The 15,993-nt window shown below is 45.5% G+C and overlaps 1 protein-coding gene across 3 annotated transcripts in view; it reads left to right on the forward strand.

Moving 5' to 3' along the window:
- The first annotated feature begins 11,415 nt into the window (after positions 1-11,415).
- The window catches only part of LOC137299331 (scaffold attachment factor B1-like), a 93,918-nt gene continuing 89,340 nt past the window's right edge, over positions 11,416-15,993 (forward strand). For all 3 annotated transcript variants that reach the window (XM_067967989.1, XM_067967991.1, XM_067967990.1), the window contains exon 1: positions 11,416-11,634. In XM_067967989.1, the coding sequence (XP_067824090.1) occupies positions 11,482-11,634 (153 nt within the window). In that variant the 5' untranslated portion in view covers positions 11,416-11,481. The remainder of the gene's footprint in view (positions 11,635-15,993) is intronic.

The following is a 15,993-nucleotide window of genomic DNA, read 5'->3' on the forward strand; positions in this document are numbered from 1 at the left end:
ATTTCAGCATCATCAGTCATTCTTTGAAGTGGACAATGTATCCCTTATGCCCTGGAGTGCACCTTTAACTACCAAATATTTAATTAAATGGTAGAATATTTCAGAGATTATAACAGGGAACCTTTGCTCCATGCATCAGCTGCGTAAATATCGCACACGATGCTATGTGCCTTCTCTGCTCTTTATAAAAGGCAGGTTGAAAAGCACTTTATAGAAATAAGGGATTGGTTGTCATAGCTGAACAGTCAAATTCCAATACATATGAAAAGCAAAATACTATAGATGCTGGAAATCTAAAACAACAACTGAAAAAGGAGGAAACACTCAGGAGGTCCATCAGCGTCTGTGGAGAGAACATACAGCATCGTTCTATCGATGATCGTTCCTTTCTCTCTGTGTTCGTTTTGTATATTTCTCCTCTTGTCTTTCTGGTCCTATTAGTGAACTTGTTCATCTCTTATTTTTCAGTTGTGAAGAAGGGTACAAACCCAAAATGTCGATTTCCTGTTCTCCCCACAGATGGGGACTGACCAGTTGTGTGTTTCCAGCTTTTTTCTATTTCTGTTTCAATGCTCCTATGCTTTATGGTTTATGAAAAATAATAAAGATTAACCTTATTGACTAGCTAAATTTAAACTCCCTTCCAAAGCTCGCTAGTCCATGCTTTGTGCTACTTTTGCTGGGACACTGTCTCTGAAAAGGAGAGTCTCTGAGATGGAGGGTTTGGTCCCCTGTGCTATCAGTCACTGAGAATTGTGGGAAAAGATCAAATATCTCCTTTGTTTAATTAAGATGTTTCCACTTGTGGGGCAAGTCCAAAATTAGGGGTCATAAATATAAGATAGTCACGAATAAATCTAATAAAGAATTCAGGAGAAACTTCTTTACCCGGAGAGTGATTAGAATGTGGAACTTGCTACCACATGGAGTAATTGAGGCAAATAGCAAAGATGCATTTAAGAGGAAGTTAGATAAGTACATGAGGGAGGATGGAATCATAGAATGGTTACAGCACAGAAGGACGCCATTCAGCCCGTCGAGCCCGTGCCAGCTCTCTGCAAGAGCAATCCAGCTAGTCCCACTCCCCTGCCCTTTCCCTGTAGCCCTGCAAATTTTTTCCCTTCAAGTATTTATCCAATTCCCTTTTGAAAGCAGCCTCCACCACCCTTTCAGGCAGTGCATTCCAGATCATAACCAGCCGCTGCGTTTTTTTTTAAAAGTTTTTCCTCATGTCGCCTTTGGTTCTTTTGCCAATCACCTTAAATCTGTGTCCTCTGGTTTTTGACCCCTCTGCCAATGGGAACAGTATCCCTCTATCTACTCTAAACCACTCATGACTTTGAACACGTCTATCAAATCTCCTCTCAACCTTCTCTGCTCTAAGGCGAACAACCCCAGCTTCTCCAGTCTATCCACATAAATAAAGTCCCTCATCCCTGGAACCATTCTAACAAATCTCTTCTGCACCCTCTCTAAGGCCTTCACATCCTTCCTAAAGTGTGATGCCTAGAACTGGACACAATAATCCAGTTGTGGCTGAACCAGTGGTTTATAAAGGTTCATCATAGCCTCCTTGCTTTTGTATTCTGTGCCTCTATTTATAAAGCCCAGGATCCCGAATGCTTTTTTAACCACTTTCTCAATCTGCCCTGCCACCTTCAACAACCTGTGCACATATAACCCCAGATCTCTCTGTTGCTGCACCCCCTTTAGAATTGTACCCTCTAGTTTATATTGCCTCTCCTTGTTCTTCCTTCCAAAATGTATCACTTTGCATTTGTCTGCATTAAATTTCATTTGCCACGTGTCCGCCCATGCCACCTGCCTGTCTAAGTCCTCTTGAAGTCCATCACTATCCCCCTCTCTGTTTATTACACTTCCAAGTTTTGTGTCATCTGCAAATTTTGCAATTGTGCCATGTACATCCAAGCCCAAGTCATTAATATATATCAAGAAAAGCAGTGGTCCCAGCACTGACCCCTGGGGAACACCACTGTACACCTCCCTCCAGTCTGAAAAACAACCGTTCATCACTACTCTCTGTTTCCTATTACTTAGCCAATTTCATATCCATGCTGTCACTGCCCCTTTTATTCCATGGGCTTCAATTTTGATGACAAGCCTATTATGCGGCACTTTATCAAACGCCTTTTGGAAGTCCATATACACAACGTCGATCCTCTCTGTTACCTCATCATAAAACTCAATCACGTTAATTAAACACAATTTGCCTTTAAGGAAATCCAGCACGGATTTGTTAATTAATCCACACTTGTCCAAGTGACTGTTAATTTTGTCCCGGATTAACGTTTCTGAAAGTTTCCCCACCACCGAGGTTAAACTGACTGGCCTGTAGTTGCTGGGTTTATCCTTACACCCTTTTTGAACAAGGGTGTAACATTTGCAATTCTCCAGTCCTCTGGCACCACTTCCCTATCTAAGGAGGATTGGAAGATTACAGATGGTACCTCTGCAATTTCCACCCTGACTTCCCTCAGCAACCTAGGATGCATCCCATCCAGATCTGGTGACTTAACTACTAGCCAGCCTTTCTATTACCTCCTCTTTATCAATTTTTAGCCCATCCAGTATCTCAACTACCTCTTCGCTTACTGTGACTTTGGCAGCATCTTCTTCCTTGGTAAAGATGCAAAGCACTCATTTAGTACCTCAAACATGCCCTCTGCCTCCATGAATAATCTCTTTTTTGGTCCCTAATCGGCCCCACCACTTCTTTTACTACTCATTTACTATTTATATGCCTATAGAAGACTTTTGGATTCCCTTTTATGTTTGCCGCCAGTCTATTCTCATACTCTCCCTTTGCTCCTCTTATTTCCTTTTTCACTTCCCCTCTGAACTTTCTATATTCAGCCTGGTTCTCACTTGTGTTATCAACCTGACATCTGTCATACACCCCCTTTTTCTGCTCCATCTTGCTCTCTCTCTTTCGTCATCCAGGGAGCTCTGGCTTTGGTTGCCCTACCTTTCCCCCTCATGGAATGTGCCTAGACTGTACCCGAACCATCTCCTCTTTAAAGACTGCCCCCCATTGTTTGATTCCAATTTACCTGCCAATCTTTGATTCCAATTTACCCGGGCCAGATCCATTCTCAATCCACTGAAATTGCCCTCCTCCAATTAAGTATTTTTACTCTAGATTGCTTCTTGTCCTTTTCAATAACTAATCTAAACCTTATGATACTATGGTCACTGTTCACTAAATGTTCCCTCACTGACACTTGCTCTACTTGTCCCACCTCATTCCCCAGAACCAGATCCAGCAATGCCTCCTTCCCCATTGGGCTGGAAACGTGCAGATCAAGGAAGTTCAGATATTTTCCCCCTCTCTGCCCTTTACACTATTACTATCCCAGTCTATATTAGGATAATTGAAGTCTCCCAATATCACTACTCTATGGTTCATGCACCTATCTGTAATTTCCCTGCAAATAGGATATGCTGATAGGGAGGGAGGAGACTCGTGTGGAGTATAAACACTGGTATGGACCAGTTGGGCCGAATGGCCTATTTCTATGCTGTTAATTCTATGTAACCCAGGATCATAGTTGAACCCATCAATTATGAATGAAAATAATCTTTATAGATAGCCTAAGATGTCTGTCAATGACTGACCATTTGAACTGACTGAGCCCTACAGTCTTCCATTTGGTTGAAAGCAACAGTAACTTGCCTGAATAAGCAGTGTGGTTACTGGGATGCCTATGACGGACCATCTGTGACTGCCTCTCTGAGTAGCTAATTAACACTGGAAAGTACCATGGCACCCAGCCTGGTTTTTCCTTGCCTTTTTAATTGATCCATAAAGGTGATACTTTTCTCAGTGTCATCAACAGAGAAACAACTTTTTATGTGCCTTTTTGTTTTAAGGAGGCACAACTAATATAATTTAAACATAAAGTCTAATTTCAACAAGGCAAAAAGGAAAGTTGTAAAAAAAAACATAATGTTATTGTCCGTGTCTACCAGACACTCTGTATCCTGCGGTGCCCACTGGTCATGGAAAGCCTCACTGAATAAAACCTGTGGGGAAAAAAAGACATTGGGGCAACCCAAAAACCCACTAAGGTGCCACCCAAAAAAGATTTTTTTTCTTTGACACATGCAATCATATCAATTAAAACAAATTAGATCAAAATGCTATTATCCTCATTGACTACGCACTCCAGTCACCTGTGGTGCCCGCTGGTTGCCTCAGGCGCACCACTGGACAACTATGCTCCCTCTCCAGGGCCACCCTGGCATGGACAATAACACAGAAAAGAGACAGACGGTGGAAGCAGATTCAATAGTAACTTTCAAAAGGGAATCGGATATATAATTGAAAAGGAAAAATTTGCAGGGTTATGGGGAAAGATCAGAGAAATGGGACTAATTGGGTAGTTCCTTCAAGGAGCAGGCATAGGCATGAAGGGCCGAAAGGCCTCCTTCTATGCTGTATGATTCTATAATTCTATATAACATGCTGAATTTAACATTGCAGAAATGTCATCAATGAAAACATCCAGTTCAGGCAATATTGGTCAAAATCAAATCATTACAGCCATGTTGGGTGAAAAAGTGAAGAGGGCGATATCTTGTGGTTTCAATCAGATCATTGAAACCACTCGGTATATTTTCCACAGATCAGTGGCCAACCAGATTGGGCGTGTAGATTGAATCTCTCAGCCAACCTATCTATACAGCCACACTCCTCCATAAAAGGCCAATAGAAGTTTAGAAACAGCCCATTATAAAACCACACTTTGAGCCTAACAAGGGCTGCGTCACTTTTTATGCTTTTTTACTTTGTCTTTCCTCCTCCCTTTTCAAACTCACTAAGACCAATCCTAATCCCGCACAACAGTAGCATGGCACTCAATGTATACATCTTGGACCTATTGGGCTAGCTAGTTCAGACAGGAACCATTGGAAAATTAATCCTCCTTTCTTTTTCTAGGGGGCTCCCAAGATGATGCCCACACCTAAGGCCGGATTAAGAATTCTTGAGGCCCTGGGCATTAGTCGCAGTCCCTTCCCCCCCCTACAACGGCAAGTGTTAGTATTTATATTGGAACAAATCTGCCGACTCTGCCTCACCCCTTTTGACATTATTTTTAAATGCTAGAATATTTCGATCCATTAGTGATCTGTAGTTTTCCTGTCTTACGGTGAGTTTTACCGGGGACCCCATAGACCAATCCACCCCTGCCTGGACCCAGAGTACACGGAGGACCCAGCCCGTCACACAAATATCCATCACACACTCCTGACTGTGCTAGCATCAGCTCGGATCCATCAAGAGTCGGGAGAAAGCACCTGGTGAAACACCCAGCACAAGTGAGAAGCAAGTGGAGATGGCAGCAGAGCAGCAGGGCCAGATGTTCCTCTGAAGCAGCGGCCATGGATTCTGACCAAACTAGGTTTGCCTGTGGAGAAAAGCTCAAAATATTAGCACAGCAGCTTCAGGTAATCTTTTTGAGAATGTTCAGAGCATAGCAATGTGATCACTGCAGATTTGATAAATGAGGGATCCGTGAGCATGGGATCCAGAGGCATCTGAAGGGAAGGCCCTGAGACATTGGTCCAAAGCAGATCCTCATGAACACTAAGACTGTGATTGTTCAGACCTGGGACTCCAACTTACAAGAGGCTCTCAATTCCGTTAAGTGCTGTCGAGGGGATCAGCTTGAGAGATTTTTGCTGGTGGGCTTTGTACTCCTCAGTAGTGGCCAACAGCCTGTTCCCACTCAGATACCTGGTCATCTAGAAGGAATCTTGTACTTCTTCCTGCCAGCGTGCACTCAGAATGACACCACATCCTTCCAACCCAGCCAGCCCCTTGGCCACATGAAGTGCCACGTGGTGGGCATGAACAGTCAGCCAGCATAGGGTCTGCAGTGCTGCCAGTTGTTGTGGGCTGCCTCAGCACCCAGCAGTTCGACATCCCTGAGTTAAAAGAATGAGTAATGTCTCTATTTCTATGTTGTACATCGAGAATGTTGTACAGCAAGTTGTTGCTGTAGATTAAAGACAGAGATTCATAAATCTTCACATAAACATATATACACACAGGAACTTAATAAATGTGTAATCACATAATAAATGAATAGAGGGAGAAGTATTTATTGTATCCAATGATGATGAAATATTAAGATATGCTACATTTATACAATAATAAACACAAAAAGTTGGTAAGAAAGCCAAGAAAAACAAAGAACTTGCATTTATCTTGTGCCTTTCACAACCTCAGGTTATTCCAAAGTGCTTTACAGCCAATGAAGTGCTTTTGAAGTGTAGTCACTGTTGTAATGTAGGAAACGCAGAGCCAATTTGCGCACAGCAAGATCCCTCAAACAGCAATGAGATAAATGATCAGATAATCTGTTTTAGGTGGTGGTGGTGGTGGAGGGATAAATATTGGCCAGGACACTCCCCTGCTCTTCTTCGAATAGTGCCATGGGATCTTCAATGTTCACCTGAGAGGATAGATGGGGCCTTGGTTTAACGTCTCATTCGAAAGAGTGCAACTCTGACAGTGCAGCACTCCCTGTTATTTGCAATGAAGTGTCAGCCTGGATTATGTGCTCAAGTCTCTGGGGCTTGAACCCACAACCTTCTGACTCAGAGGTGAGAGTGCAGAGAGGAGCCGAGCCGAGCGGAGGGAGCGTCCGATAAAAGGCGGGATTTCAGAGCGCTGAGAGGAGCCGAGCCGAGCGGAGGGAGCGTCCGATAAAAGGCGGGATTTCAGAGCGCTGAGAACAGCTGAGTGGAGCCGAGCCGAGCGGAGGGAGCGTCCGATAAAAGGCGGGATTTCAGAGCGCTGAGAACAGCTGAGTGGAGCCGAGCCGAGCGGAGGGAGCGTCCGATAAAAGGCGGGATTTCAGAGCGCTGAGAGGAGCCGAGCGGAGCTGCGACCGAGTTCGAAGTGACGTCAGGAATCAGATCGGGACGCGACACAGGGGAGGCACCTGATTGGTGAGTAGGTTCAGGTGAGTATTTCTCCTTATCGACAGGAACTGAAGTAAAAGGAAAGGGAAGGTCTGCAGGTCTTATAGGAAGTAGCGTTTATTTTTTAGTCAATCAAGGTCCCTCGTGTAGTTAACATTCTCTAAATTGAGAACAATTTAAAGGAGTAAACTCCTTAAAGTTAGTGGTAAGTAGTTTTTCTTTCCTTTTTTTTCCTCTTGACTTTGGAGTTGTTCTTAAGCTAATTTAAGGGTTAAGTCATGGCAGGAGATCCCAGCGCCGTGTCATGTTCCTCTTGTGGGATGTGGGAATTCAGGGATCCTTCCTGTATCCCTGATTCCTTCACCTGCGGGAAGTGTGTCCAGCTGCAGCTATTGTTTGACCGCTTGACGGCTCTGGAGCTGCGGATGGACTCACTTTGGAGCATCCGCGATGCTGAGAAAGTCGTGGATAGCACGTTCAGTGAGTTGGTCACACCGCAGATAAAAATTACTGAGGGAGATAGTGAATGGGTGACCAACAGACAGAGGAAGAGTAGGAAGGCAGTGCAGGGGTCCCCTGCGGTCATCTCCCTCCAAAACAGGTATACCGTTTTGGATACTGTTGGCGGAGATGGCTCACCAGGGGAAGGTGGCAGTGGCCAGGTTCATGGCACCGTGGCTGGCTCTGCTGCACAGGAGGGCAGGAAAAAGAGTGGCAGAGCTATAGTGATAGGGGACTCGATTGTAAGGGGAATAGACAGGCGTTTCTGCGGACGCAACCGAGACTCCAGGATGGTATGTTGCCTCCCTGGTGCAAGGGTCAAGGATGTCTCGGAGCGGCTGCAGGACATTCTGGAGGGGGAGGGTGAACAGCCAGTTGTCGTGGTGCATATAGGCACCAACGATATAGGTAAAAAACAGGATGAGGTCCTACAAGCTGAATTTAGGGAGTTAGGAGTTAAACTAAAGAGTAGGACCTCAAAGGTAGTAATCTCAGGATTGCTACCAGTGCCACGGGCTAGTCAGAGTAGGAATGACAGGATAGCTAAGATGAATACGTGGCTTGAGAGATGGTGCAAGAGGGAGGGATTCAAATTCCTGGGCCATTGGAACCGGTTCTGGGGGAGGTGGGACCAGTACAAATTGGACGGTCTGCATCTGGGCAGGACTGGAACCAATGTCCTAGGGGGAGTGTTTGCTAGTGCTGTTGGGGAGGGTTTAAACTAATGTGGCAGGGGGATGGGAACCGATGCAGGAAGTCAGTGGGAAATAAAGTGGTGACAGAAACAAAAGGCAGTAAGGGAGAGTGTACAGAACATGACCGGACAGATGGTCTGAGAAAGCAGGGCAAAGACCAAGGGAAGACTAGATTAAACTGCATTTATTTCAATGCAAGAAGTCTGATGGGCAAGGCAGATGAACTCAGGGCATGGATGGGTACATGGGACTGGGATGTTATAGCTATTACTGAAACATGGCTAAGGGAGGGGCAGGACTGGCAGCTCAATGTTCCAGGGTACAGATGCTATAGGAAAGATAGAGCAGGAGGTAAGAGAGGAGGGGGAGTTGCGTTCTTGATTAGGGAGAACATCACGGCAGTAGTGAGAGGGGATATATCCGAGGGTTCGCCCACTGAGTCCATATGGGTAGAACTGAAAAATAAGAAGGGAGAGATCACTTTGATAGGATTGTACTACAGACCCCCAAATAGTCAACAGGAAATTGAGGAGCAAATATGTAAGGAGATTACAGACAGCTGCAAGAAAAATAGGGTGGTAATAGTAGGGGACTTTAACTTTCCCAACGTTGACTGGGACAGCCATAGCATTAGGGGCTTGGATGGAGAGAAATTTGTTGAGTGTATTCAGGAGGAATTTCTCATTCAGTATGTGGATGGCCCGACTAGAGAGGGGGCAAAACTTGACCTCCTCTTGGGAAATAAGGAAGGGCAGGTGACAGAAGTGTTAGTGAGGGATCACTTTGGGACCAGTGATCATAATTCCATTAGTTTTAAGATAGCTATGGAGAAGGATAGGTCTGGCCCAAAAGTTAAAATTCTAAATTGGGGAAAGGCCAATTTTGATGGTATTAGACAGGAACTTTCAGAAGTTGATTGGGAGAGTCTGTTGGCAGGCAAAGGGACGTCTGGTAAGTGGGAGGCTTTCAAAAGTGTGTTAACCAGGGTTCAGTGTAAGCACATTCCTTATAAAGTGAAGGGAAAGGCTGGTAGAAGTAGGGAACCTTGGATGACTCGGGAGATTGAGGCACTAGTCAAAAATAAGAAGGAGGCATATGACATGCATAGGCAGCTGGGATCAAGTGGATCCCTTGAAGAGTATAGAGATTGCCGGAGTAGAGTTAAGAGAGAAATCAGGAGGGCAAAAAGGGGATATGAGATTGCTTTGGCAGATCAGGCAAAGGTGAATCCAAAGAGCTTCTACAAATACATAAAGGGCAAAAGGGTAACAAGGGAGAGAGTAGGGCCTCTTAAGGATCAACAAGGTCATCTATGTGCGGAACCACAAGAGATGGGTGAGATCCTGAATGAATATTTCACATCGGTATTTACGGTTGAGAAAGGCATGGATGTTAGGGAACTTGGGGAAATAAATAGTGATGTCTTGAGGAGTGTACATATTACAGAGAGGGAGGTGCTGGAAGTCTTAACGCGCATCAAGGTAGATAAATCTCCGGGACCTGATGAAATGTATCCCAGGACGTTATGGGAGGTTAGGGAGGAAATTGCGGGTCCCCTAGCAGAGATATTTGAATCATCCACCGCTACAGGTGAGGTGCCTGAAGATTGGAGGGTAGCAAATGTTGTGCCTTTGTTTAAGAAGGGCGGCAGGGAAAAGCCTGGGAACTACAGACCAGTGAGCCTGACATCTGTAGTGGGTAAGTTGTTAGAGGGTATTCTGAGGGACAGAATCTACAGGCATTTGGAGAGGCAGGGACTAATTAGGAACAGTCAGCATGGTTTTGTGAGAGGAAAATCATGTCTCACGAATTTGATTGAGTTTTTTGAAGGGGTAACCAAGAAGATAGATGAGGGCTGTGCAGTAGACGTGGTCTACATGGACTTCAGCAAAGCATTTGACAAGGTACCGCATGGTAGGTTGTTACATAAGGTTAAATCTCATGGGATCCAAGGTGAGGTAGCCAATTGGATACAAAATTGGCTTGACGACAGAAGACAGAGGGTGGTTGTCGAGGGTTGTTTTTCAAACTGGATGCCTGTGTCCAGCGGTGTGCCTCAGGGATCGGTGCTGGGTCCGCTGTTATTTGTTATTTATATTAATGATTTGGATGAGAATTTAGGAGGCATGGTTAGTAAGTTTGCAGATGACACCAAGATTGGTGGCATTGTGGACAGTGAAGAAGGTTATCTAGGATTGCAACGGGATCTTGATAAATTGGGCCAGTGGGCCGATGAATGGCAGATGGAGTTTAATTTAGATAAATGTGAGGTGATGCATTTTGGTAGATCGAATCGGGCCAGGACCTACTCCGTTAATGGTAGGGCGTTGGGGAGAGTTATAGAACAAAGAGATCTAGGAGTACAGATTCATAGCTCCTTGAAAGTGGAGTCACAGGTGGATAGGGTGGTGAAGAAGGCATTCAGCATGCTTGGTTTCATTGGTCAGAACATTGAATGCAGGAGTTGGGATGTCTTGTTGAAGTTGTACAGGGCATTGGTGAGGCCACACTTGGAGTACTGTGTACAGTTCTGGTCACCCTATTATAGAAAGGATATTATTAAACTGGAAAGAGTGCAGAAAAGATTTACTAGGATGCTACCGGGACTTGATGGTTTGACTTACAGGGAGAGGTTAGACAGACTGGGACTTTATTCCCTGGAGAGTAGGAGGTTAAGGGGTGATCTTATAGAAGTCTATAAAATAATGAGGGGCATAGATAAGGTCGATAGTCAAAATCTTTTCCCAAAGGTAGGGGAGTCTATAACGAGGGGGCACAGATTTAAGGTGAGAGGGGAGAGATACAAAAGGATCCAGAGGGGCAATTTTTTCACTCAAAGGGTGGTGAGTGTCTGGAACGAGCTGCCAGAGGCAGTAGTAGAGGCGGGTACAATTTTGTCTTTTAAAAAGCATTTGGACAGTTACATGGGTAAGATGAGTATCGAGGGATATGGGCCAAGTGCAGGCAATTGGGACTAGCTTAGTGGTATAAACTGGGCGACATGGACATGTTGGGCCGAAGGGCCTGTTTCCATGTTGTAACTTCTATGATTCTATGATTCTATGTCTCTTTGACCCCATGCTGTATATATATATATATAGATGGAGAGTGTTGCAGACAGGGATGGTTTCCTGATTGTCCAGGTTTGGAAGGATTTTATGACAATCTTAGAGCGACACGTGGTCACATCCTGTGCTGGGGGGAAACGTGTGTGATTGCCGCATGCGCAGTGGCGACGGCCAGCCTGAGGCAGCGCATGCGCAGCAGCGGCCGAGGGCGAGCGCCATCTTGTCGAGCCTTTGATCCCGGTGTTTTGTGAGAGTGAGGGGCTGCAATGGCGGAGGAGAGCGGGGTCACGGCCCCCGCTGGAGAAGGCGGCGTGCGCAGGATCACCGAGCTCAGGGTGGTGGATTTGAAAGCGGAACTGAAAAAGAGAAACCTCGACATCAACGGCAACAAAAGCGCCCTGATGGAGCGGCTGCGCCAGGTGAGGGTGAGGGGGTGGGGGATGGGAGAGGGGTTAGAGAGGGGGCGGGTTAAAGGGGAGGGGGCGGGTTAAAGGGGAGGGGGCGGGTTAAAGGGGAGGGGGCGGGTTAAAGGGGAGGGGGGCGGGTTAAAGGGGAGGGGTTAGAGAGGGGGCGGGTTAAAGGGGAGGGGTTAGAGAGGGGGCGGGTTAAAGGGGAGGGGTTAGAGAGGGGGCGGGTTAAAGGGGAGGGGTTAGAGAGGGGGCGGGTTAAAGGGGAGGGGTTAGAGAGGGGGCGGGTTAAAGGGGAGGGGTTAGAGGGGGGCCAGGTTAAAGGGGAGGGGTTAGAGAGGGGGAGGGTTAAAGGGGAGGGGTTAGAGGGGCCAGGTTAGAGAGGGGGAGGGTTAAAGGGGAGGGGTTAGAGGGGGGCCAGGTTAAAGGGGAGGGGTTAGAGAGGGGGCGGGTTAAAGGGGAGGGGTTAGAGAGGGGCCAGGTTAAAGGGGAGGGGTTAGAGAGGGGCCAGGTTAAAGGGGAGGGGTTAGAGGGGGGCCAGGTTAAAGGGGAGGGGTTAGAGAGGGGGAGGGTTAAAGGGGAGGGGTTAGAGAGGGGGAGGGTTAAAGGGGAGGGGTTAGAGAGGGGGAGGGTTAAAGGGGAGGGGTTAGAGAGGGCGAGGGTTAAAGGGGAGGGGTTAGAGAGGGGGAGGGTTAAAGGGGAGGGGTTAGAGAGGGGGAGGGTTAAAGGGGAGGGGTTAGAGAGGGGGAGGGTTAAAAGGGGAGAGGTTAGAGGGGGGTCGGGTTAAAGGGGGCGTGGAGAAGGGTTAGAGAGGGTCAAGGTGGAGGGTTAAGGGAGTGCGGTTAGAGAGCGGGAGGGTTAAGGGGGGAGTGTTAAAGGGGTGGGGATAATGGGCAGGGTGAAGATGGGTAGAGGGAGAAGAATGGGGTTAGACGGAGAGAAGGGCTGAGAATGGGAAGAGGGATGGGACTGGGCAAGAATCATAGAATTATATGGCACAGAAAGAAGCCCTTTGGCCCATCAAGCCTGTGCTGGCTCTTTGAAAGAGCTATCCATTAAGTCCCACTCCCCTGCTCTTTTCCCCATAGCCCTGCAAATTTTTCCCCTTCAATTATTTATCCAATTCCCTTTTGAACATTATTATTGAATCTGCTTCCACCGCCCTTTCAGGCAGTGCATTCCAGATCATAACAACTCGCTGCTTAAAAAAATGTTTCCTCATGTCGCCTCTGGCTCTTTTTGCCAATTACTGTAAATCTGTGTCCTCTGGTTACCGACCCTTCTGCCACTGGAAACAGTTTTTCCTTATTTACTCTTATCAAAATCTTTCATGATTTTGAACACCTCGATCAAATCTCCCCTTTACCTTCTCTGTTCTAAGGAGAACAACCCCAGCTTCTCCAGTCTCTCCACATAACTGAAGTCCCTCATCCCTGATACCATTCTAGTAAATCTCCTCTGCACCCTCTGCAAGGCCTTGACATCCTTCCTAAAGTGTGAATGGACAGAGGGAGGGGCTAGAGAGAGCGAGGGTTGAGAATGGGGGTGGGGAGGGGAGGGGCAAGGATGAGCAGAAGAAAAAGTGTCTGGTAGATGAATGGGATTAGAGGAAGGGTGCAGGATGAAATTGGGCAGAGGAGGGGTGGGGAAGGGGCAGGGAGAGAAATGGGTTGGAGGGAGGGGCGAGCATGTGAAAGGATGGAGTGGGGATGGGCAGAGGGGACATCACTGATGGGGAGCAACTAGATTGAAAACACTCAGAGTTGTTTGGGACCAGTGGAACCTTGCAAAGCACACTACCAGCTGGGAAATCTGAAGGGAGCTTTATGCTGTGATCAGTCTGGCTAGAGAAGGTTTCAGATCAACACTTTGGACCATCACTGCTTTATAGAGTCATAGAGTCAGAGTTATACAGCACGGATAGAGGCCCTTCGGCCCATCGTGTCCGCGCCGGCCATCAGCCCTGTCTACTCTAATCCCATATTCCAGCATTTGGTCCGTAGCCTTGTATAGGTTCTGGTATTTTGTGATAGATGAATAGGGCTGTACAGAGTCAGTAGAGTTCCATAAAGTGGGACTCCATGAAACGCATTGTTTAATTTTATAATGTTTGACATGATTTTAGGGAACGTTGATGAATTTAATTGCCCCTTACTGCAGAACTTCAGTCCTGTTGAACAATAAAGAGAATTGAGGTTTTTTCCCCCAATATTTTTAAATATACATTTTATTGAACAGTTAATATGTTAGAAATTATGGAATCCTGTTGCTTTGAAACAGAGAAATAACTTCAAACGTTTCAACATGAAGAAGCTTTTTATGGATGGTGATAAACCAAGTCTTTGGTACTTGTTTTGTCGAAGAAATGATTGACTTGGATATTTTCTATGTAGCAGTTGGCCTCAATCTGCATCAATAGTGGAACTTGCATTTTAATGGCACCTTTAAATTAGAAAACTCCTCCATGGCACTTCCAGGGAGAGTTAGGTGAGGTGACCGAATGTTTGGGGGTTTTAAGAAGGCTTTTAAAGATGGAAAGAGAAGGAGAGGAAAAAGTGTTTAGGGGGAGAATGGGACCTAAGACTGTGTTACCAGTGGTGGGGGAATGTGCGGAAGGTGGAGTCAGGAGCACTGAAGGGTGCAAGGCTGAAGGAAAAACAAAGGTAGGGTGGGGGGGATTTAAAGATAAGGATTTTAAATACAATGAATTGGTGAAAAGGGAGCCAGTATAAATCAGTGAGGGAATGAGTGGTTAAACTTTGAATGAATGGAGGGGTGAGAATTTAGGTCAGCAAAGACAAAATTGATTGACGAGTTGACAGAAGTAAGACGAAAAGATTTGATGGTAGTGGGTATGAGGAAGGCATGAGGAAGCAATCTGATTTGTGGTAGGATATAGGGTTGAACAGAATGCCAAGAATTTGTCCGGCATGATTTTAGCTGGAGTAAGTGGTCAGGGAAGGGAACATAGGAACAGGAGGAGGCCATTTAGCTCCTCGAGCCTGTTCCGCCATTCAGTTAGATCATGGCTGATCTGTACCTCCACTCCATTTACTTGCCTTGGTATAATCCCTTAATACCCTTACCTAACAAAAGTCGATCGATCAATCTCAGTTTTGACATTTTCAATTGACGCCCAGCCTCAACAGCTCTTTGGGGGAGAGAGTTCCAGCTTTCCACTACCCTTTATGTGAAGAAGTTCTTCCTGACATCACCTCTGAATGGCCTAGCTCTAATTCCCCACTAGAGGAAATAATTTCTCTCTATCTACCCTATCAAAGCCTTTAATCATCTTAAACACCTCAATTATATCATCCCTTAATTATCTGTACTTGAGGGAATTCAAGTCTGGTCTATGCAAACTTTCCTAATAATTTAACCCTTTAGCCCTGGCATCAATCTGCACTGCACCCCCTCCAAGGCCAACATATCCTGAGATGTAGTGCCCAGAAATTAATGCAGTTACTCCAGATGGATTCTAACCAGAGCTTGGGGCATGGAATCAGTGGAATATGAGAAAAGCCGACCATTATATCCTGTTGGAACCAGGAGCTCTTGGGTAGAGTAGTTAATGACAAAATGCCACTCCGTAGTCAGGGACTGAAAACAACGAGCAGTGAAGGTTTCTAGTAGCTGAGACTAATTGTTGGCTCATCAGTCTTTGCCACCTGCCTCGTAGGGAGATTGATATCAACAATATGGTTGGCAATGGAGTGTTGTAAAATCTGTGGAATACACGCTTAGGATATGTTGGAAGTAGACTTTGTAGGTTGACCAATGCAATAGGTCTGTTCCATGACAGTAAGAAAGCTTAACTTTATATCGTCTACTTGGATAGGTAAATTGTTGAAGAGATTAATTGTTCCCTTCATAATGAGTCGATGTGAAGTCAGATTTTCTTGCTTTTATTTCAACGTTGAATTAATATGGAAATAAACTATGATCTTTTATTACTGTAAATAATTTTTGTAAAAACTTCAATATTTTAAGCCTAATTTTTTTTAGCATTCTTCTTATCCCCATATGGTTGGACTTCAAAATGTTTATCAGTGGATATGGATTTGCAAGAATCAGGTAGAAAATTAGTATCCCTGAGAACCTGAAAAATTATGTTAGGCAAGAAAGGCTTTAGGTGCAAAGATCTAGTTAGCAACTTTCACCAGAACTGGCCCAAACCTCAAGCTAATGCAAGCTTCAGAACAACAGGTTACGATGCTATAGATTTGGAACTGACAAAAAGCTGCAATCTTGATCAGGAGATCAGCCACTTCTTGTGTTTTTGAAGTAAACTAGTAGCTATCCATTGCTCATGCTAAATCGGATGATATGATGAGGACAAGAGCCTTAAACCACGTAATGCTTAATGTATTC

This window comes from Heptranchias perlo, chromosome 29, assembly GCF_035084215.1.
Source record: "Heptranchias perlo isolate sHepPer1 chromosome 29, sHepPer1.hap1, whole genome shotgun sequence".
NCBI lineage: Eukaryota > Metazoa > Chordata > Chondrichthyes > Hexanchiformes > Hexanchidae > Heptranchias > Heptranchias perlo.